At 44.7% G+C, this 23178-nt stretch overlaps 1 protein-coding gene across 1 annotated transcript in view; it reads right to left on the bottom strand.

The window, feature by feature from the left end:
* megf11 (multiple EGF-like-domains 11) overlaps positions 1-23178 on the bottom strand; it is a 63063-nt gene that overhangs the window by 19406 nt on the left and 20479 nt on the right. The window contains exons 5-12 of the mRNA XM_056282474.1: positions 18170-18416; positions 17808-17928; positions 17471-17607; positions 13407-13619; positions 12721-12895; positions 5474-5594; positions 2081-2244; positions 1239-1341 (exon numbers count right to left, since the gene is read on the bottom strand). Coding sequence (XP_056138449.1) covers positions 1239-1341; positions 2081-2244; positions 5474-5594; positions 12721-12895; positions 13407-13619; positions 17471-17607; positions 17808-17928; positions 18170-18416 — 1281 coding nt within the window. The remainder of the gene's footprint in view (positions 1-1238; positions 1342-2080; positions 2245-5473; positions 5595-12720; positions 12896-13406; positions 13620-17470; positions 17608-17807; positions 17929-18169; positions 18417-23178) is intronic.

Below are 23178 nucleotides of genomic sequence, written 5' to 3'. Positions count from 1 at the left end.
GGTCTCGACCTGTGCAGGCTTCAGAGCATGAGAGCTCCATTTCGCAGACTTCATTCTTGCAGATAATAAAACTCACAGTGCCTCCCAGAATAAATGCCCTAAGCTCAAGAGGTTGAGCGGAGTGGGACATCGAGAGCACACAGGCTTGACCTTTCCTGCTGAATCCATTCTCTCTCTCTCTCTCTCTCTCTGGCAGCACCTTCTCCACCTATGCTGAGAGACCGGGTCCTCGTGTATCAATCGTTACTATGGGCAAATTTGTGCGTACACACTCATGGGACTTTTTAGCCCCGAAGTTTGTCTCAGAGACCAGTGTAGAACTTGGGTAACCCCCAGATTTAGACACCGATTGGCTAACACTGATGTCTTTGCAGGTCTTGTTGCAAGAGGTAGACAATAGATGTTAGGAGGAAGAAATTACAAATAACCATCATGCTTTGTTGCTGCCTGTCAGACAATATTGAGGGCTAAAAAATTCCATGGGTGTGTACGCACAAATTTGTCCATAGTAACGATTGATACACGAGGCCCCGGGTCCTCAGCTGGCCCCCATATTTGCCACTCGGGTGCAACAGTTTTATTTCCGATCATAATAATCCTCATCCCTGCCATGACATTCACACCTTAACTTTTTTCTTGTAAAAAAACAAAAACAAAAAAACGTGTCTGCAATATGTTAACACAGGAGTGTAAATGCAGGCCTTGAAGGGGGAAATATCTCACCAAAACACTGGCGAGTAGCATTAGAGAGGCCATCATCGTAAGTGAATAAATATGGTCATTTATTTTGTTTTGTTTTTTGTTTTTTTACAGCAGACTAAAACTTTGAGGAATTATTATTGGAAAAAATATCACAGACATTGTTTGATAGTCGTGAATGCACTGTGGCTGAGTAATTAGTTCTCCAAATATTTATCAAGTGAATCACCTAAGCAGCTGTGCATAACCAATGGTGGACGCAGTTTGGGGGTGATTACATACCAGCGTTCAGCGTGTCTGCTAACAGCATCAAATTAGAGCCCAATTCTCATCATCTCTCATTTACAATCCCCCTTTGGCTCAAATTGAAAAACAAAAAAAAACAAACGAATATTTAATTAACAGAGCGCTACTTAGATATTCTGTAAACATACTGTAAAACAGAGCCCATAAACGTATGCGCCGCTAAACAAATGGTTTAACTGACTAGAGATTAATAGAAATCGCACGTGGTCATTTTGTGTCCCAGCAGCACTCACCGGTCCATCCTGCGTAGCAACGGCAGTAGCCAGTCACCGTGTCGCAGCCATCAGCGTGGCCACAGTCGCAGTGTTCACGACACTCCAATCCGTAAGTTCCACCCTGACAAACGGAAAAGCGAAATATCGCATTATTAACTTTCGCACAGCCTCGCATTTCCATCGCTGGAAAGTCCTCTCAAGAGATGTCACAAGTTCAGCTTTACGCACATGGGTTCTTTAACGGTACTTTCAGTAAAATTTTGACTTTATCATAGCAAAAAATGACCATCATGTATTGGGGAGGAGAACGGGGGTGGGGTGGGGGGGTTGTGGAAAGAGTTGTTCATGATCTTCGTATATTAATTGCAAAACGATAGCTTTGCCAGCTGCTAAGATTCCTACCTTTCAAAACCTGCAGTCGAGCCTTTGAACCTTTATTTTGGTAAGCAAACCAGTGGAGGGCATTCTGCCTTCCGAAATTCATCTAGCTGGCAAAAACTTTGTGACTATGAAGAAGTATGAACCGATGCCGAGCTGACCATGCTACTGTTGGACAGACAAGTAGCGTTCTCATTAAATATACAGTATAGCCCTGTGAGATAAACTATAAAAGCTAGCTTGCAAAATTATGACATGTTATGAGCATTACTCGTGTCATTTGTGGGCCACCATCACTCAAGGGGAATGGGCATGGGGCAGTGGGACTGAGGCAGACACTTGTGTAAGAAAGAGAAGACAAAATTTGCCGTCTTGTTGCAGTTCCTACTAGATGCCGATAACGGTTGCTATATAAAATTACTTATTGTAACTTTAACCAAAGGAATTTTTGATCCACTCTCTCCATGAAGAGGGACACTCACCGGGCAGGACTGGTCACAGTACTCTCCCCTCCACCCGAGAGAGCATGTACAGGCACCGTCTATAGGATCACATGCAGCACCGTTGGCACACAGGCATGTCTGGTTACAGCCCAGACCCCAAGTACCGCTCCAACAGAGAATGGCGCAGTCCACACCCTGCCATCCTGGAGGGAAGACAGCGGGGGAATTACCCACGAAAACAAACACACGTTATCATCGCGGCTGGGAATCAGCAGGTACCTCCTGATTTAATATTACACCGACCTTTCAATGTCGATTTGACACATACTGAGATTTTTCAAATATCACACCATATTATGACTTTTGAAGGTTCCATCCCCTTTCATCTACAGTAAAATGTGAAAAGGGCAATAATCCATAAAAAAAGTACAACTGCAACCCACCAGCATGGAGACAAAGTGAAGAATATTACATCACCAATATGAAACTGAAATTAGTCCCTTACCTTCATTCCCTAAAATCACCTCTCACAACAAATCCTGTCGCTATCTACAATAGCAAGATTTGGCAAGAAATTCGGAAGAAAAGGGACTGTATTCACCCCATCTATAATATGACCCCCTTCCATGTGAATTCTCTCTTACCTGAAACTCTCAGAGATGGCATTACACAGCTATGGTTCAGAAAGATATTTAAAAGTTTCATCCTAATATGAGCTACCACATAACTACTAATTTTCTTTTACATACCTCCAAGTTTGAAACTATATTACCACTAAATACGGAGGTTGCTTACAATCAAAAGCCTTGTACTTGATAAACATGGTCTCTGACACCTCCAACATCATAGGCTGGGAGAAATTTGGAAGAAAACATCCATCCATCCATTATCCAAACCGCTTATCCTGCTCTCAGGGTTGCTGGAGCCTATCCCAGCAGTCATTGCGCGACAGGCGGGGAGACACCCTGGACAGGCCGCCAGGCCATTACAGCACCCCCCCCCCCCACACACACACACACACACTCACACCTAGGGACAATTTAGTACGGCCGATTCACCTGACCTACATGTCTTTGGACTGTGGGAGAAAACCAGAGCACTCGGAGGAAACCCACGCAGACACGGGGAGAACATGCAAACTCCACACAGATAACGACCCCCCAAGGTTGGACTACCCTGGGGCTCAAACCAAGACCTTCCTGCTGTGAGGCGACCGTGCTAACTGCTGTGCCACTGTGTTTATATACTTCAGATGAAACTGCACTTCCATGCCTCAGCTGTAAGTTTTCCTTTGAGCACAAACAAAGAAAAAAAATCTTGGGTGCACATATTCGGGAAAAATATGTCACTTAAAGCTATTGAGGCTGAGTTAGAGGCGCTGTGTGTTGGCAGCCAATACTTCTCTTTCAGCAGTAGACACAAAGCAACACAGTATAATGCATCAAATATACTTCACACCTGAAAAGATGAACAGAATAGGGCTTCAGTAGTCACAATTCTGACACAGATGTGAAATTACGTTGTGACGTCGTGCCTTTGCGACCCGTTGGAAAAAGACCACTGTGTTAGCATGGACGGTTAAAGTCGGGTCGAGGTTATGTTAGGTTAGCTTTGTATTTTTCCGGTCGTTTTCCCAGAGTCACAAAGGCAAGACATCACAACAATGTGATTGGTCCGTTGCGATGATGATCTTGGAGCAACATTAATTGACCTTTCGCAAAGTCCCCCCCCCCCCTTAGTTACTGTTGCTATGCCCATCAAGCTTTTTAGAACCGCCCGGGAAGTAGCCAGAAAACACCAAAACATGAAGGAAGAAATCAGCGCATTCCCAGGGAAAATAAGTGATGTATTTTGGAGCAATTCATCCTTAATATCATCCCGTGAAAGGCGGAAGGGGTTACAGGATGCAGGAGGGATACATTCAGAATATTAAAAGAAAAACTGACTTGCGTGGAATCCGGGCTGCTGGGGGTGACTGTAATTGAGTGTAAAGCTAAGGAAGGCTTGGACAAGCACCGTTCTGGGGCAGTACTTTGCGAAAGGTCAATTATGATGAACAACACCAACACAGTGATGTCAGATTGCGTCTGCTCTTGCCCTGTCTACGTTTATTTTGGACAGCTGTACTCGCAATATTTGGTGACGTCCAAGAAATAATTGCACCTGCAGAGCCAAGGCTAACCTTACCGGGGACGCAATTATGTTAAGCCTCAGCAGTAGCAAGCAGATTTATTAAAATTGCTCTGGTCACAGCCAATAAGTGCATCACTGTCCACTGGAAGCATGAGAAAAATGCCTACCGCTGCTAGACAGTTTAATGAATTAGCCCAATGTATTCAAAATAAGCATATATAAAACCTGAAGATCTGTGGGGGTGGGGGGTATTACTTTTACTGAGTCAGATACCTGAACACACAAAGTCATAAAGAGACAACTCAGCTTCACATATTTATGTGCTCCCCCTTTTCCTGTTCTTCTGTAGTCTCACCTGTAATGTCAATTGTAATACAATCACTGATCAAACCTGAGGGATGTGGCGTATCATTTACTGCTGTCATCTACACCTGTAGAACTTACTGTGTCAAACCTCCTCATGACATCCGTTAATTGTGCCTCAACATTACAACACAAGGGAAATGCTGTGATATCAAAATCGTCACGGTTTAGCATTGCAATTTTGCACTGAATCGATCCCCCCACCGAACCCCTAGTTATCATAGACATTATAGTCAGGATACCAGCACTAATCTCAATTCATTTCTAGCTTCATATAAAATCCATAGGCTAGGATAAGCTGATTATATATATCTTTATAACCTGATCATAAATATCCCTTCGTCATAGATAAACCTGTACTGTCCAATCGCAGACTGAACCCTTTTTAGACTGAACACATGAAAACAGATCGTGGCTTGGATTTTCTCCATCATATTCATGTGTCAGTTCTTATCTTAGCTTATTTGGGTTTTGGTGAATAATAATAATCATCATCATCATCATCATAATAGAACGCCTGAGTACAGCAACTACACATTTATTCAGAATGGCTATACCAACACTTTGACAAAACAGAAGTTTGCCTTTGTATCCTTAAACATGTGAAGCTCATGTGTCATAACCAAAAGTTTTAAAAGAACAACTGAATACTGAAAGTCAAAAATGAACAAATTGTTGAACTGCTAGTGCAAACTAGTGCACTGGGATTTGATTTGTCTATATGTGTGAACAACATCGGTTTTCGAATCCCTTATGCACAGGTTGCAAGAGAGTTCAAACCATCACTGATTTGGTCTTATACTGTTGTGCGACTTCACATCTGATGCGCCAATGTCTCACAAGATTCAGGAGTGGCGACCATTATTGACCAGAAGGTTATTACGGTGATTATCCTCTTTGTGTAACCTCTGCCAAGGAGGGTGGGCTATACTGTACCTTCCTTGCAGATGCAGGAGCCATCAATGGGAGAGCAGGAGGCATGATTGTGACAGGAGCAGGAGGACAGACAGCCTGGTCCATACAGACCCGGGGGGCACACTGATGCACAGTCCTCACCCTGTGGACGAAGTGGCAATGAACACTGAACAGTCACAAAGGAATAGTTAGAAATTTTGAAATTGAAGTCTATCCCTATTTCATACTCACTAATGGCTCATGTGGTACATAGATAGGATTCATTTTCACTGTCATCTACCACATTCTCCATACCGGACACACAGCTCCAGCTTGCCATCTATAATTCAATGCAATTAATGGGGAACAGACTCACAATCTCCATTCATTGCAAAAAAAAAAAAAAAGCACTCTAAGGTTCAACCAAAGCTAACTGATGCCTCAGCAGTCCATCATAAAGTGAATATGAGTAGTCATTTTAAAAATTTACAGTCGTTTTTATTGCTAAATTCCCTCTTAGTGTTTCATTTGCTGTGCTATGGCAAAGTGACTCCTGCCATTAATCGCTTGTAGGCTGTGGTGCAGGAAGTGGCGCAGTAAGAAACAATGGTCAATGACCTGTAAAAAAAAAAACTGTAAATTTAGGGGAAAAAAACCTGCTCAGATTCATTAAATTTGCAAATTCACTAACCATGGAGCACTTTTTTTTCCCAACCGAATGAAGATTGTGGATCTGTTCCCCATTAATTGCATTGCACTGAACTCTATAGATGGCAAGCTGAAGCTGTGTGTTTAGTAGTAAGAAAGGGATGGATGAAAATGATATATACCTATGTACTACATGAACTGTGAGTATGAAATAGAGATGGACTTCAAAAAGTTTAAACTATTCCCCTAATAAGGAAAATAGACAGGGAAGACAAGGAGGTTCATCTGTAGGTCACAAGAACTGACAAGACCATTTCGCTTCTGTAAGTCCTACCTGTGGTGGTACAGAATGAGGAGCAAGGCAAATGTAAAACTGATTGTTAGAGTGGTGCCAATGTGGCACAGTAATACTGTGAGGGATCTTCCAGAAACGGGCCTGAAAAAGAAGAGCAGGAGGCTGATACTTCAAGAGGGCCACCAACATTAGCGGCGCTCCCGGTCATAGAAGATGGATCAGGGGAAAATCTGAGCCCCAGAGCAAATCTCTGACTGTGGCCCACTCTTTCACAGCCCTATTAATGAGCTCACCAATGGGAGATGGTCAGCCATGCTGGTCCAGCCTATAAGTCCCTTACCATTGCATTAGAGTGAACAATCTGGCAAAGGACACAGAGTCCTCCTTTCCTGTCCTTTCTACCCTGCTGTCATTAGAATTTCTCTGCTTTAAAGGCTGAGCACAGTGCACCTCTAAGAGTCTGGTCTCTCTCCCTGAGCTGTTGATCACAGCCCGTCTATGGATTCCCACACCCTCCATCCCCAACCCAGCCTTGAGTGACAGGTGACACAATGATTTAGAGTCCCAATTAGTGGCCCAGAGGAGTCCTGAGTGGCTCTTGCTTCCCACACTGGAGCGCTGGGAGACTGCCGGCTGCTCACTCCTCTCATTATCATTTTGAACTCGGTTTAAACAGGAGGCAGGAGGAGACGTGCCAGTGGATGCCAGGGGCAGAACACACATCTTAAAGCAGCCCTCCTCCCCCGCGCATCACATAAAAGCAGCCGTCTGTGAATGAAATTTTTATCAATCGGTTGCAATAACCTTTGTTCTGCTCAAAATGACAGCTTCAAGACTGTAACAACAGCAATTCTGTTCCAGTTGTTAAGCGCAGGGAGAAGATGGTCAGACCAGAGGAGGTATATATATGTGTGTGTGTGTGTGTGTGTGTGTGTGTGTGTGTGTGTGTGTGTGTGCGCGCGCGCGCGCGCGGGGGGTTGAGGGGGGGGGTGACCTGTTCCAAGAGAAAAGGCAATTTACTAGTTACTGGCCTCATGGATAAAGGGTCACTGAGCCACAAATGACCACATGGATTTTGTTGCATCCATGACTGCATTGGATCCCAGAACCCCCACACACATACCCACACTACAGCCACCCTGCTGTGATACAGACGCCATTGGTTGGATAGGCGGCATAGGAAGAGCTCTCATTAGTCGATGAGCCATATTCTTTCTGGGCTAAGAATGACAGAAGCCTGCATGTTGGGGGACATTATTTATACAGACTGTCAGACCTTAGTAAGAAAGCTGAGGGCCTCACATAACAACACAGTCAAAAGAGGCAAAATAACAAGACCCAAACCAATGAGATAGCCAGGCCGTCCTCGGTCAAGGCAGCCAATTCATACCTATTAGTATCTTAATGTAACTGTGGAGCATTTCTCCGGGAAAACCTCTGAGTTATACAACATTGATCGGCCTGCTGCCCACTGAGACTGAATGCAAGTGGCACCACTAATTACAGATCAGATTCCTTCCCTAACAGTAAATCTAACTGCAGGATAGTCGACTACCAATTTAAAATTCATGCAGCATAACCAAAAATGAACCTTCTGATGAGGCTAGGAAGCCACGAGAGAGTAAAATTTCAGTTGTTTTCTCTGGAATCCATGTCAGTGTCACTGACTGACACATTCATGTCATTCACCGCAGAAACCTAAAAATCAGTAAAAACTCAAGTATCAACCCACTACAGAAATGGTGTGGCGAGTTCATGCTGCAGATTGTGAAGGACAATGTCTGAAAAAGTATCATGTAATCACTTTGTCCCAGTCAAAAAGAGCATGTCCAATTACTCGAGCTAAATCAAGCGTGCAGCTGCTCAGCCTGTTCCAACACTTGGGTTGGTTTACCCCCTGATGGGACAAAGATGCAGCAGGGAGGCAGTGTGTTATTAGCGGTCCTCTGGTGATGTGACTTTACCAACAACCATCGCTCTGGAGTCCAACGGTCATCATCAGAGAGGTTTTAAAAAACCTTCTGTGAGATAATGACCACCTGTCTACATGTGACAAAAAAAACAAAAACAAAAAAAAAAAACAAATGAAACCCAAGGGGCCGTTCCCACGTTGCGTCTCAAAACGTGTGGAAAACGTCAGCCGTGCCGCTCTCATTCCTTTTTTCCCAAGGTGCTTTGGAGGTTGCGCTACTGTCGCGCCTGACGTTACTAAGCAACCAAAAACTGCAACGCTGTAGGTTATCACGACATGAAATGCGACAACTGGCCCGAATCACAAGCGGTCTGCGGCAGTCTGTTGATTTGACCATTTCATGCGGAAAAGTTGTGGAAATTTTGCAGTAAGCCTCACTGACTAAACTAATTTAACTAAGAAAAAGTCAAAACAAAGATAAATGTATTTCCAGCACCGTAAATCTCTCAAAGTAGCTTTACTGCTAGATTTGTCCATGGATGGACAGGGTGAAGCAAGTCCTGTGGAGCTGATTGGTTAATTCTTGTCACATGACCTGCGGTGCATTTGCTACATTCAAAAATTAAGAATTTCCGTCTCAGAAACAAGTGCGTTGCAACACGTGTCGCCATTGAAAATAATGAATATGTGCACGCAAAAGACGCACCATGTGAATTACCCTTAACCCAGCTAAGGAATTTTTACTTTTTAAAGAAATAATCTGCATTGTTTGTACAATATCTAGGTGTACAGTTTTTTTTTCCAATTCAATGTCATTAAAAACAATGTGCAGGCACATGTTAAAAATGAAATGAGGGCTGTGGCTTCACCAAACAGTGCAAGACAGACAAACACAGCAAACCCAATATAAGATATACACACATGAAGACCAAAAGCTAAAAATAAGTTAAAAGAGAGCTGGAGTACAAAATATCTACAGACATTCAGTGGGTAGCCAGGTTCAGGTGGGCAACAGCTTGTGGAAAGAAGCGGTTTTTGAGCCTGGTAGTGTGGGCTCTGAAGATGTCAACAGAAGATGCCAGTGCACGCGCGCACACACACACGCACACACGCACGCACGCACGCACGCACGCACGCACGCACGCACACACACACACACACACACACACACACACACACACACACACACACACACACACACACACACACACACACACTCAATCCTCCGTATGAAGTGTGTCAGTTCCCATCTGACTGCCTCTTTTTCTACCCATCTTCTGCTGCCCTCTAGGTCTATTTAATGGATCTGGCAGTCCTTCCCGGCATCCACCAAAGAGAACAGGTGGAGCAAATTAAGACAGTCTGTGGCCCCCGCTAGGTAGCTCAATTCACCGCAGCAACCCGCTGTAAGACACAGGCAATTTCCACAGAAATGCAGCATTGGAAGAAATGTAGACGCTCGGTCTCTATTGCTTTTTGTAACTTCAGGAAACAAAACAAAACAAAAAAATACAATAGAAACTGATTGAGGTCACCAACTCATCTAACACTTGTGAGTGGGGACTATGTGGTTGTGAAAACAAGCTATAATGGAAACATATCTGAAATATTAAATTTTCCCACTATTGGTGTGGCAGTTTAGACTTAAAGCTTAGTTCCCAACCGCCGTTCAGAAGCAATGGGCTAAGCTCCGCTGTGTTCGAGCAAATTTGTACAGCAAATTCCTTGACACTAAAATGTCTTATTAATTCTCTCGGAGGATCTATCAGTGAAGAAGTGATTTAGCATGGATAGTCTTTTACCAGCAAACATGTGGTGTGACAGAATACATTCATTATGAGGGGACACTGAAAGTCTGACTTGGATTTATGCCCCCTTGTGTGAGAAAATTGCCTCTGATATGATAAGGGGGAGAAAAGGGAAAAGCTTTCTGGGGCCCAGCTGCCAGGGGCATGGAGGCCAGCAATAATCATGTTCATCCTAAATATATGCAATAATAATGGCAGTACTTGCCAAAGATTGTGAGCTGGCTAAACAGATGGACTCTAAAGACATAAAAAGCACATATTTCAGTATAGACGTACGTCCCAGTAAGACAAGAATGATGGCTGTATAAGAGGCAAAGATGAAGTCATAAGGTAAGAAATTGCATTTTCCATTACGAAATGTGTAGTTTAAGTGTAGCGGATCTTTGTTGACCTTAATGTGTTTAAGTGTGTGAAGGAGTTCCATTATGGTGTGTGTGTGTGTGTGTGTGTGTGTGTGTGTGTGTGTGTGTGTGTGTGTGTGTGTGTGTGTGTGTGTTCCTCTGCCTAGGTAGCCCCCGCTACTCAATAAGTCTCTCTCAGTTTACATGTTTGTGTTTAGTAGGTGAGAGAGCACACGCATGGGTTGATATGAGCAAAGCAGATTGTGTGTGTGTGTGTGTGTGGGTGTGTGTAGGGGGGGGGCATTCATTGACTCTTTTCAGGGGCCCAGCCATTTCTGTGGGTGGGCCCGACTGTCACACTGACTCAAGTTTTTACCACTGCCACTAGCATGAAATATAAATCAAGGGTAAAATCACAATCTCTGCCATTTAAACTCTGCTGAACACTGTAGCATAAGTAAAAGCTATGTAGCTTTTCTTCCCCCACACTTGAGACGCTAGCTTTAACAACAATGTGATATTACATTCACCGTTATTTCTGTCAATCTTGACAATTGGTGTTGCGATAACAGTGATGCTGGTCACAGTGACAAATCAATGTGTTGCCAATAGTATACCTACAGATTATAACACACATTAATCATTACCCAGATACTTATCTCCAGTGTTAGAGTGAATTATCCATAAACCATGACTACCTCTGGCCGTATTTAGCCCTGTTCAGGTTTTTGATATAACACAGCAGTATTGGACCATCTCCTTTCCTGCAACTATTTGCGAGGATCTGGCACCTCTCATGGCAGGCAAAGTCCACTTTTGTATGCTAATACGCAATATTTTAGAAGAAGAAATAAATTGCTGACTATATTTTTTTCATTTCCCTTCCTACTACGAAATACTAAATATGCTAATTTCTCTATGAAGACAGGTGATGAACCTGATGATGTCTGTCGACACTCAATGCTGCGACCATGTCCCACATGTCCACATGAACCAACCGTTTCTGTCAAAGTGAAAGTGTGGCAACTGAAATTCAGTGCGGCTGTTGTGATTGTCATAAGAAAGTTGAATGAGTTGACCTTTGGGTTTTCTCTTTACATTGGAAAATGAATAAATTAACTTGTAAATGGTTTGAACATCCAATCTGGTTAATGGGTAATTTCTGTTACACTGACCATCACTTTCAATTTAGAAAACATTTATTGAAAAAAAAAAAAACATGACAAGAACATTGGACATTAACGTTATTTGGTTATCCTGATCATTTCCATGAAAGTGCAGTGGCAAGGCGGCCCCATATGATGATCGCCATGTATGGACTGCCAACGCTCTTGCACTCTGGACTGATTCCTCTCTCATTTTACGTTTTATTTTGTATGTCTGACTCACTCTTTGATTGCCTGACTGTTGTCTGATGCACCCTGCATGCCCTTACCTCAATTACCTTATGGGGATTAATAAAGTTGTATTGTACTGTATTTCATTGTAACTGTATTGTATCATATTGCATTGTATTGTATGCTCCCAAAGGTAGGAGGACTCAAGGGAGGATACAACTGCCACTTCAAAGAAAGTTGAATCAGTTCATCCAGACACAAAAAAACATTGTGTCCGGATGAACTGATTCAACTTTTTCTTTTTTCTTTTTTTTGGATTTTTCCCCATTTTTCTCCCCAGTTGTACTTGGTCAATCTTCCGAGCTGTCCCGGTCGCTGCTCCACCCCCTCTGCCGATCCGGAGAGGGCTGCAGACTACCACATGCCTCCTCTGATACATGTGGAGTCGCCATCCGCTTCTTTTCACCTGACAGTGAGGAGTTTTGCCAGGGGGACGTAGCGCATGGGAGGATCACGCCACCCCCCCTCCCTCTGACCAGGCACCCTGATCTACCAGAGGAGGCGCTAATGCAGCGACCAGGACACATACCCACACCCGGCTTCCCACCCACAGACACGGCCAATTGTGTCTGTAGGGACGCCCGACCAAGCCGGAGGCAACACGGGGATTCGAACCGGTGATCCCCGTGTTGGTAGGCAACGGAATAGACCGCTATGCTACCCGGACACACACTTTCTTTGATTTTCTTACCTGGATTATTGAGCATGCATAAAGACAATTGCCACTTGTGTAGATTTACGATAAAAGCAAGACATGCAATGAGTATTGTAAAAAAAAAAACTAACCCTCTCTCTTTCTCTCAGGCAGTGATCAAGTAGTTACACTACATGAAATGTGCACGAGTAATGAACATAATGTTGATGGTGACTGGAAACGTGGAAACTCACCATGAACCCAGGGGCACATATACAGGAACCTGTGACGCTGTGACAGTCAGCTCCATTGGCACAGTCGCAGGGCAGCATGCAGCCCTCCCCATAAAAGCCTGGTGGGCATGTTTCATTACAGTTAATCCCTGTCCATCCTGCAGAACAGGTGCATTCACCAGACAAAGGGTGGCAGCTGGACCACGGAGAGGGAGGAACAGGGGTGCACAAACAAGAGAAAAACAGGGAGGAAAAGTTCAAATATTGAGAGCATCACCGCTAAATTCCAAAGGAGGGTCAAACATTGAACTCCGAGCTGACAAGGATGCATCCGTCACTGCGTCTATGTGCTTGGTTCAGACAGATGGGGTGTCCCTTTTCTCCTTCACTCTGTAATGACTTCTACCATCAATGCCCAAGTCCAGCCAGAATCAGAGCATTAACACTGCATTAACTATGAATGCTGCTGAGAAATAATAAATGAAGCAAAGGTCGCGATTAAAAGCTAACTGCATGACACAGCTAAGAGGTGTTCAGACTTCTTAATGTGTGCTGGCTTTAGAACTAGGAGGAGGCACAGTTGAGCCGGGGAGGTCTTTATTCATGTGCCGCTCTGGGGGCGATAACTCCCAAGGCTAGATTTGTAGTAAGGCTGTTGAACTGCGTTTTTATCCTTGCGTGTGCCTTTGCACCATTGTCTCATTTACCTCACAGTGTTGGTGGCATTACAAGGGCAGTACTTGTCACAGATGAGGCCATACAGGCCGGGGGGGCAGAACCTCTCCTGGCAGTTTGGCCCTTTGAACCCTGTGTCACACAAACAGGCGCCGTTGATATGATGACACTTGGCTCCGTTTTGACAGTCGCACTTCTGCTTACACTGGGGACCGTAGGTGCCCACTGGGCACTCGTCCTGGCACCTGGGGGAAATTAACACAGCAACATGTGACTTGTTTAAACTGATGACAAAAGGCACCATGCCCAATGAAAAAAAAAATTAACTTATTACACCGCCCTCCAGCTTTATTATGTTATTCCACTGTGATCCCATTTAAATGTGAAATTCTATTGTCTTTAACTTGCAGTAATCTTCGTTTAATTTCCATATGCAATCTTAAACAGTTAGATGTATTATTTTACCTAACAAAGGTGTGCACATGGCGTTAATATAGTTTTGTTCAATTTAATGAGCATATTTGTCTGGGCATCACAGACAGATAATGACCATTCAATTTCTAAATGATCACACCTTAACAATAGCATAGGCCGCAACACATGGTACAATTGCATGGAAATTGTCACATCTCTTTTTAACAACACACCCCCATGGCTAGACCAGGATTTGACTGGCGAAAAGGTTTTCTCTAATGATCAGAGAGAGGAGGGTGAGAAGATGAGATATACACATTCATACACACATGTATATATTGCTGTGTATATTAACACCCTTGCGCTTAACACCTTTACACATACATTCATACACATCAAGATGTTAAACACACATTACAATGTTAAATAACGTTAACATTTTTAGTTTTGCTGGTTATCTTCATAACATGGTTGCACTTAACAACACAGCATACTTAAAAAGGGCTTGTAAGTGGTTAATTATTCCTTTATTAATGGTTAATAACTCATTTATTAATAAATTATAAATCAGTAATCGGATGTTATAACACATTGGGGGGGGAAATCCTTTTTGGGTTGCCAGGTTGGGAGCCCGGCTTGGGAGAATCTCCATACGTATCGTCATGGAAACCATGTGATTAGACAAAGATAGCAAATATGTATGGCAGCTTCACTAACAAAATCCTTAACCCTAACTTTAACCACTACTTACAATTAGCCCTAAACTTAAGCACAACCTAGCCTTATCCCTAAACTAGCCAACATAACTGTAGTTGCGGTTGCATCTGTGCAAAAATTGACTTTTTTGTACATATTGCACATTTTCAAATCGTGTTATTCACACACCGCTTGCTGAGAATGTGAATCCGCCACGTTGGTTTCCGAGAGAGCATCTGTCATACTGATAAAATATGGGCTCCAAACCTGGCAGCCCAAAGTCTCTTTATTAATGTGTCATCCGTTCTACACAATGCATAATACATAATCGTATTACTGATTCAATAAACAAGCTATTAATCATTAATATATTAATCAGTAACCACTTGTAAACTCTTTATGAAGTATGCTGGTATTGCAAAGTTGTGCCAAATGTACTAACAATTGGTTAGTTGACTAGTTAGTAAAGGAAAGCGCTAGATTTTTTTTCCATGTATATTTTCCAGATATAGCTCACTTGTGTTTTCAACTATGACAAAAAAAATCATCTATGCTTGACTAATTAACTCTTCTGTTACAATTAAAGAAACTGCTGTTTTTGCTCATTTTTAATTTGGTTTACTATAAGAATTAAACCTGAACCAATATGGTTAAGGCCTGGTGCCAGTGGTAAAAGGTGAGAGGTGGAAGACTCTGGTCTGCTGCTGCTAGCAGTCAGGGCTTCTCTGTCTGCACAGCGGCTGGCCAAGGCATGGCGGCCATTATCAAACACATCACAGAAAGTTGAATCGGTTCATCTGGACACGTTTATTGAGAGAATGCACTGAACAGTGCACCAGCCGACCGAAGGGAGGAGGAGGACAACAGCTGCCTAAGCATAAACCAGTAGTGATTCCATATGTAGCGGGAGTGTCGGAACAGTTGAGACACATATTTTCCAGACATCAAGTCTCAGTTGCTTTCAAACCCCAAAACACACTGCGCCAGAAATTGGTCCACCCCAAGGATTGGGTCCCCCGGCACAAACAGAGCAATATAGTGTACGCTGTTAAGTGCTGGGAGGATTGCCGTGACTTGTACATTGGGGAAACTAAACAGATGCTGGCCAAGAGGATGGCACAACACAGGAGAGCTAATACGTCAGGCCAGGACTCCACAGTCTACACCATCTACAGGCCAGGGACCACTCTTTCAGGGATGAGGATCTGCATATCCTGGATAGGGAGGAATGCTGGTTTGAACAGGGAGTCAAAGAGGCCATTTATGTGAGGAGGGAACGACCATCCCTGAACCGAAGAGGGGGCCTAAGAGTACATCTGTCGCCTACAATGCTGTGATTGCAAACATTCCCAAATCCTCTGTGAGTAGCACACATGGCCATTGTAACTCTAGTTAATGATCACAGCAATTTGCATATGAAACCTGATCGTTGTTTTCAGTCATTATGCAACTGTATGGTTTATAAGGGTGGGGGTACCTGCAGTCAGTTGAGACTGAAGAGGTCACTTAGATGAGTGTTGAAACATTTCTCTCAAGAAACATTGTATCCAGATGAACTGATTCAACTTTCTGTGATTTCCTTACCTGGACCCCCCCCCCCTTTTCTCTCAATTGCATCCGGACAATTACCCCACTCTTCCGAGCCATCCCGGTCACTGCTCCACCCCTCTGTTGGTCCGGGGAGGAGGGCTGCAGACTACCACATGCCTCCTCCAATACATGTGGAGTCGCCAGCTGCTTCTTTTCACCTGACAGTGAGGAGTTTCACCAGGGGGGACGTAGCGCATGGGAGGATCACGCTATTCCTCCCCAGTTCCCCCTCCCCCCTGAACAGGCGCCCCGACCGATCAGAGGAGGGACTAGCGCAGCAACCAGGACATATACCCACATCCGGCTTCCCACCCGCAGACACGGCCAGTTGTGTCTGTAGGGACACCCAACCAAGCCGGCAGTAACACGGGGATTCGAACCTGCGATCCCCGTGTTGGTAGTTAAAGGAATAGACCGCTACACTACCCGGATGCCCCTTACCTGGATAATTGAGCATGCATAAAGACATTATTGAATACGGTGATTACATTTACATCTGAGAGGATTCCCCAAAGAGGACCTCAACACGGACTCTCAGCACACTGAAATACACTGACTTCAAATATACAGTTCCCGTGGATCATCAATCTGAAATGGTCGCGTTATGTTTCATGCTTAAAATATACTGGCTTTATTCTTATCGGGGGGATGATGGAATTATTATCCTAGGCAGCCATGGGTGGGGGCTCACAGAACGTCTGATTATTCCTGGCAGGTTAATTCACCTGCCACTGACAAAATGAATGAGAGCAATTTTGCAAAATAATAAAGTAAAAGAGAGGTCTTGTCCAGGAAGTGTTTTCATTCAGGAGACAATTGCTTGAGCTGAACTAATAAACCCTGTCTGCTCTGGGCTGCTCTGGCAGGCAAAGGGATCTGAAAAGATTTGTGGATTTCAATGAGTCCTTAATATAAGTCCATTACTTATAATTAATGAGCAGACTCAAAACAGCATGTAGCCCATGGTGAGATCAATGGACAGGCCGGGGGAGGATGAGGATGAATGAAGGCTAACTACATGAAAACTTGCTAGCCAGCATGAAGTAGGAGATTAATTAAACATAAACACCCCTAATAAAAGCTTCCAATTCACCGTCAGATGGACTAATGGACATTAACGGACGCCTCTCCATCTTGAGGGGCAAATTATCCCAGTATTTCTTTTTAAAGCGATGGTCATGTTTGTGCCTCACTTAGAAGTCGACAAAGAGAATAGGTCAACGGACACCTGTTTCACTTCGAAATGTCTGCATCAAATTATCAGCTTGCGTTGAATACCGATGTCAATAAAATGTGCCATTATCTGACCTAATTTCTAAATGAGCATTCATACAAGGATTCCCCGTGTTATGACTGAGCTGCCGCTGTGTGTGTGGCGGCGGTGCGGACCGCATACCTCCGTCCACTAAATCCGGCTGCACACTGGCACTGCCCCGTGATGTGGTCGCAAAGGCCACCGTTACGACAGGAGCAGTCCTTGCTGCAGTTGATGCCATACTTGCCAAAATGGCACGGCTGAGCACAGACGGAGCCCTGTGGAAAAACAATCAATTAAAAGACCATATTGTGCATCACTTATAACTAATGCAAAGCCAAAGCAGAAAAAAAATAATAGAAATGGTTAAATTGGAGGTTCATAGCTAATGTAACCCTCCTCATACAAATGTGATCTTTACTCATTCCTCTCCATACTTTCTCTCCCCACCTCCTGCCCGCCTCGCTCTGTGACTTACCGTCCATCCAGCAGGGCAGGAGCATTCGCCGGTGATGTGGTGGCACGTGCCTCCGTTCTGACACGGGCAGCGTTGCTCACATTGGAGCCCATGACTACCGGAGGGGCAGCGCTCGCCACAGCTGCCAAAAAACAAGCCGAGAGGATCTAGCACTCAGACACTAATTCCCTGTGTGTTCCCCTGACAAACTAGAGATGCTGGTGTCAACACAGCTCCATCACATGGAACAAACAAGGGTTAGACTAAAAGACTAGCTGTTAACCTTCAAGGATCATCTTAAAGTTGTTTCTGACGAGAACGATAGATATGGACAGTTAAGGAAGAGCGAGTGTTTGTCGGGTAAATATTTTGCTGGTACTTACAAAGCCCCTGTGTACCCTGGTGCACAGATGCACTCTCCCGTCTCGTGGTGGCAGGTGGCACCATTGAGGCACTGGCAGGGCAGTTGGCACGTCTTGCCATAGTAACCGTGCTCACAGGGCTCTTCACATCGCCAGCCCTGGTAGCCGTCGGTGCAGACACAGGCACCTGTGATGGGGTTACACTTGGCCCCGTTTTGGCACTGGCACCGATTACTGCAATGAGGTCCCCAGAAGTCACTCTCACAGCCTGTAGGTGCAAAGAGAGGGAGCACTAAATAGTACCCCAAATACATTTTCACACATTTAGGAATCATGGTTCTCAAGAGGAAAGGGGACTGGACCGGCCAGATAGAAATAGGGTGATCATGGACCCACTCAGTCTTGATGGGCCCAACCAAACCAAAGTCATGTTGCTTCATTAAAATGTGCCATCCCACCCTGCACTCACCCAGCCATTCACCCCCCCCCCACAAACACACACACACACACACACGTACAATTCCTTTCCTTTCTAACATTGTTTTTCATACTGGTATCGGTGCTTTGGTATTAAACGTGTTCCACATTCAACCACTTCAAAATAATCCTGGAAAAAAGGAAAGAAAAGTGAAGGCGCCGTCCACACCTCTGGAGAGGCTGCAGGCGCTTTTTAAAAAGGTGCTAATGACAGGCTGTGCAACTGATATAAAGAAAAGCCAAAAGCACGGCAAAGCTGAACAACACATGAAACGAGCCACGCCGTGTATATTACAGTGTCTTGTGTTGAGTATTTCATAAGCCCTTTCCTCACAGGCAGCTTCTAAATGGCACCGTCGCCAGTTTACAAAGAGGGGACAGTGGGAGAACAGTCACGGCGCTGGGAGCGGCGAAATCGCAGAACCGCCACAACTCCCTGTTGATAAATACTCATTTTCCATGCTTTGCTGACTGAACTCCCAGCTCACTTTTCATTTACATTAGAATTTGAGTTCGTGAGGAAAGGTCCATTTCAACTGAATAATGCACCAGAGTCCTCCAGCCCCGAGATCAATGTCTAATATACTGGAACCTTAGCAGTGTCATTTCTTTAAAGAAATGAACTGCGGAGGTAACGCCACATAATTGAATCTTGAAATTGGAGCTTAAGAAGATCGGCAAAGTGATCTCGCTTAATAGCCTTATATGTTAAGGTATATAGCTCAGTGAAACGCAACATCAATACGCTGCGGTGCCCCAGAGAATGGCGCGGAGACAGTTTATGTATTGTGCTTGTTCTGAATGAGCACTTCTCATGGCCCGCAAGGGAACAAGATATGGAAAAGTCAATAAAGGATGTAAACCACAACCAAGCAGCTCTTCTCAAGGTTAAGCAGGCTGTACTGCTGCCTCACACAGAGAGGAAGAGTCAGCACCTGTGTGAGCCCCAGACCGTCTCGTTTCGGAGCGGGGGTGGTTGTTGTTCTGGGGGGGATATGGTGGTGAGTCGAGTGATTGAAACCGCCTTATGTCTCTCAATCGGCGGTGGACATGTTGCCCGACATGAAAGCACAGCTTGCGGTCTAGGCTGGCACCGCTACCAGAACAGTGAATATTCTACTATTGATTCTCAGATCATCACAGGCCCGTTTATATAAATGTAAAGATACTAGACTCCCCCCCTAGTGTGCTCTCCCTTCGCCAGGGCTGTGATCAGCTGGAATGGGGGGCTTAATGAAAGCTGTTTCATGGCTGTCACTGAGGTCCGTCTTTGCCAGGTACACAGCAAGAAGATGATCAGCTGTACCCTTACTCAGTCAGTTCTTCCCTGATGGGGGTCCTTTAACACTGCGCCAGTGCAGCGTTGCCTCTCTGGTTGGACAGGCTGGAGGCTGCACTACAGGGATCACAGGGGGTGGCTATTGATCTGATCTAATCTGCCCCTGGCTTTCAGTCTGGCATGTATGAGGCTCCTAGAAGGCTGCTACTGCCACGCAAACAACCCTGGCATATTAAATCTGAAGTGTGTGCACTCGACTGGGACATGGACAAGCAGTTTAGTCGAAATTTGGTTTAGCCATCTATCAGCTCTCATTAGTGCTCCCTCAGCACAACAAAACTTGCCTTTTAACAGGCGACACCCACCCAACCACCCTCACCCCGGGTTTCAACTCAGAGAGAGAGGGGAAAAAAAATCTTTATTGCACCCGAGTGGCATTCTCTATTGCATTTTCAGCTCGAATTCTGTTGTCGGTAAAATGTGCCTTTTCCGTTGGCCGAAAAAGTACCGGGGTTGGCACGACTCAAAAGTAAGCTAAAATCTCAGCACTGCTTAATTTGCAGACATTTCTAGCTCTTAGTGGCTTGACAAATGTAATATTTATCGTCTTAAACCGTCTTTAGCCTTAACTTAGATGCCTCAGCACATTGAGAGTAAAGCCCATTATCTTGCGGTCTCCCTCCTACACAGAGGTTCTTAAACTCTACACAGTAGCCACTCAATCCCGTCTCTGACAGCATTTAAGTATGATTAAGGGGTCAGAGTTCATCATAGGCTGTGGGTGAAGACAGAAAGACAGAAAGAGAGAGAAAGCTGGGGAAAGTTAAAAAAAAAAAAACTAACACCCATGTGGGTTATAGCAGAAGGACTTTTGCTTCCAAATAAGTTGCTTGCCATCACTTAATAGTGTGAGGGAACGAGGACCCCTTGTGGGATGCAGTGCACAGGCAGTGAAGCCTTCATGGTAATGCAGATGCAGGGACTGCAGGACAACTTTGATTTAAGCCACGGTCAGCTGGTCCGGTCGAGGTCAGCTAGTCCAACCAGATTACACATACAGCAGCTGGCTTGGGCCCCTCAGAGCGCATGACGCATAAGAGTGGGAACGTGGATATCCTCACATGGAGGCACAGGGAAAACCCCAAGGTATTGGGCATAATCTCGTTGGCCGGAACAAAACAGATCATACTGAGGGCTACCTGCAGATAGCAAACTTCAGGCAGTATGCCCGCAGAACGGGCTCTTGGGGCTGAGAGAGACGTCAAGGCTGAGGCATCATGGCTGCACCGAGCTTTGAAGCGTGTTCAAAAGTCCACATGAACAGGACTGGCTGCAACAGGATTAAAACCAAACAGCTTTCAGCAGTTGACTCTGTTCCGAAGATCTTCTGAACGTGGGCCTCTTCAGCAAAACATTTGTCACTCTTCTCTATGCACAGCAGGCCTGCGCCATAAAAGCTTCCATAAGCCTCTCAAGGCAGCACTCTCAAAATGACGGTCTGAGTCAAGCTCTTTGCAGACACAGAAATACTCTCTGTATTCAAATGCAACTCTACTACAAGTTTCACATTTGATTTGCTCAAGTGGACATACGGCAAGTGCAGAGTTTAATTAGAATTACAGCTGGATTGGCATACTTGTTGGCCGGTGAGCCATTAGGCTGTGGGTGGCAGTGGTTGTATTACATAGTGGCACACCGCCATGCCAAGTCTGACTGGGAAGGGTGAGGAGTACACCCGTTCCCGGTACACACAGCCCAGCTCGATTCCAACTGCCTGGATCAATCACATAAATACTGTACAAATATCATATTGACACCTGAGACTCTGGGAAATAACTGAATGAGTGCAAGACAACAGAGGGCCAAATGTCCAGGCCGGTGGGAGCGTCATTTATTTTTTGTTGGCAAAGCTTGTTCGTAGCACAGCGGAGCAGTATGAGTCATTTTGTCGGTGAGTCTAGTGTAACGGCTCACCGGATCAATGCACTTTTTGAGACAGACACTGTCTTATTCAAGCTCCATACAAATGAGTCTGGATAGTTTTCAACCTAAAAGTAACGCAGAGGATAGTTGAAATGAAGATATTAAGGAGCTCATTGTGTGCGATGAACATTTTAACGAGTATGGAAATAATTCTGTCTTGGTTTTAGCAGCCATTTGTTACATGAGATGCTCAGTGAAAGCCTGACTCAACGTTCGGCTATTCACCACAGCTCCCTGGCACTCTGTCCCAGATTAATGGTGTGAAAAGCAGACGGGGTTGGTTTGAGGGCCTACGGGGGATGTGATGATTGTTGTGTAAAGTAATAAATTTGCATTGAGTGATAAATGTCTCTTTACTTTGTTAGACTTGCTGCTGCTGCTGTAAAAGCTGCCAATACCTTACAAGACAGGCCCACTGTCCCCACCAGACACCTACTGACACTTATTAGACTGTTATTTATTAGCGGTCAGAGAACCCAGACACAACAAGAAAATGTCCTGGATGCAGCCCTGTTAGCTTGATGAATGTATTTCTAAATATACGGAGGAAACTGCCAATAGTGGCGGAGGCATTTCTGCTGAACTGGAATAACAGTGCACTGCAGCATCCACTGTGGGGCGTGTCATTGGTTTGGCCCTAATTCATCTTTGTTTAGCTTTAGTGTGTTCTTCTTCCCCTGGGGAAAAGAACAGCAGAGGACCTAGCCCCCAACCCAATACACATACAATCACTCTCACAAGGCGCTGGTCACACCAGCCTGCACGACAGTGATATTTTGCACAGAAATCAGTTCATTTTAATGGGATCGTTGCAATCACTGGTTTTGCTTCTGAAAGCGAAGTAAATCCACATCACGCCTTCATTTAGAGGTCCACTTTGCATTGCAAATTCATGCCGTCGACCAATAGTTAAACTGCTTTCACCGAGTTGCAGGCCAGTCACTAGGCCGAGTCCAATATGGAGGAAGCTATCATTTTGGCAGTTTCACATCATCCATTCATTTTATAGAATTGTGCTCTGCCAGAATGGTTCGCAGTCAGTTGTGAAGCAGGAGAAGATGGTAAATTGTGTCTCACGTTGTGTTTAATGTTTTTGGTCACCAAGCTTGCGGTGCCACAAGGACACGGGGGGGGGGGGGGATTTCGTTCTGGTGATTTTTGGTGTGACCACAGCCTTAGGAGAGTTTACTTCCTCAATGGAGATTTCTGACACACTCCAGCATTACTCGGCATCGCGTGCTCCCCCCGGATAACAACCCTCTGCAACTTCAGAAGAGGCAACAAGATGTGA

The sequence above is a fragment of the Lampris incognitus genome, chromosome 6 (assembly GCF_029633865.1).
Source record: "Lampris incognitus isolate fLamInc1 chromosome 6, fLamInc1.hap2, whole genome shotgun sequence".
Taxonomy (NCBI): Eukaryota; Metazoa; Chordata; class Actinopteri; order Lampriformes; family Lampridae; genus Lampris; species Lampris incognitus.
This window is presented reverse-complemented; position numbering and strand designations above follow the sequence as displayed.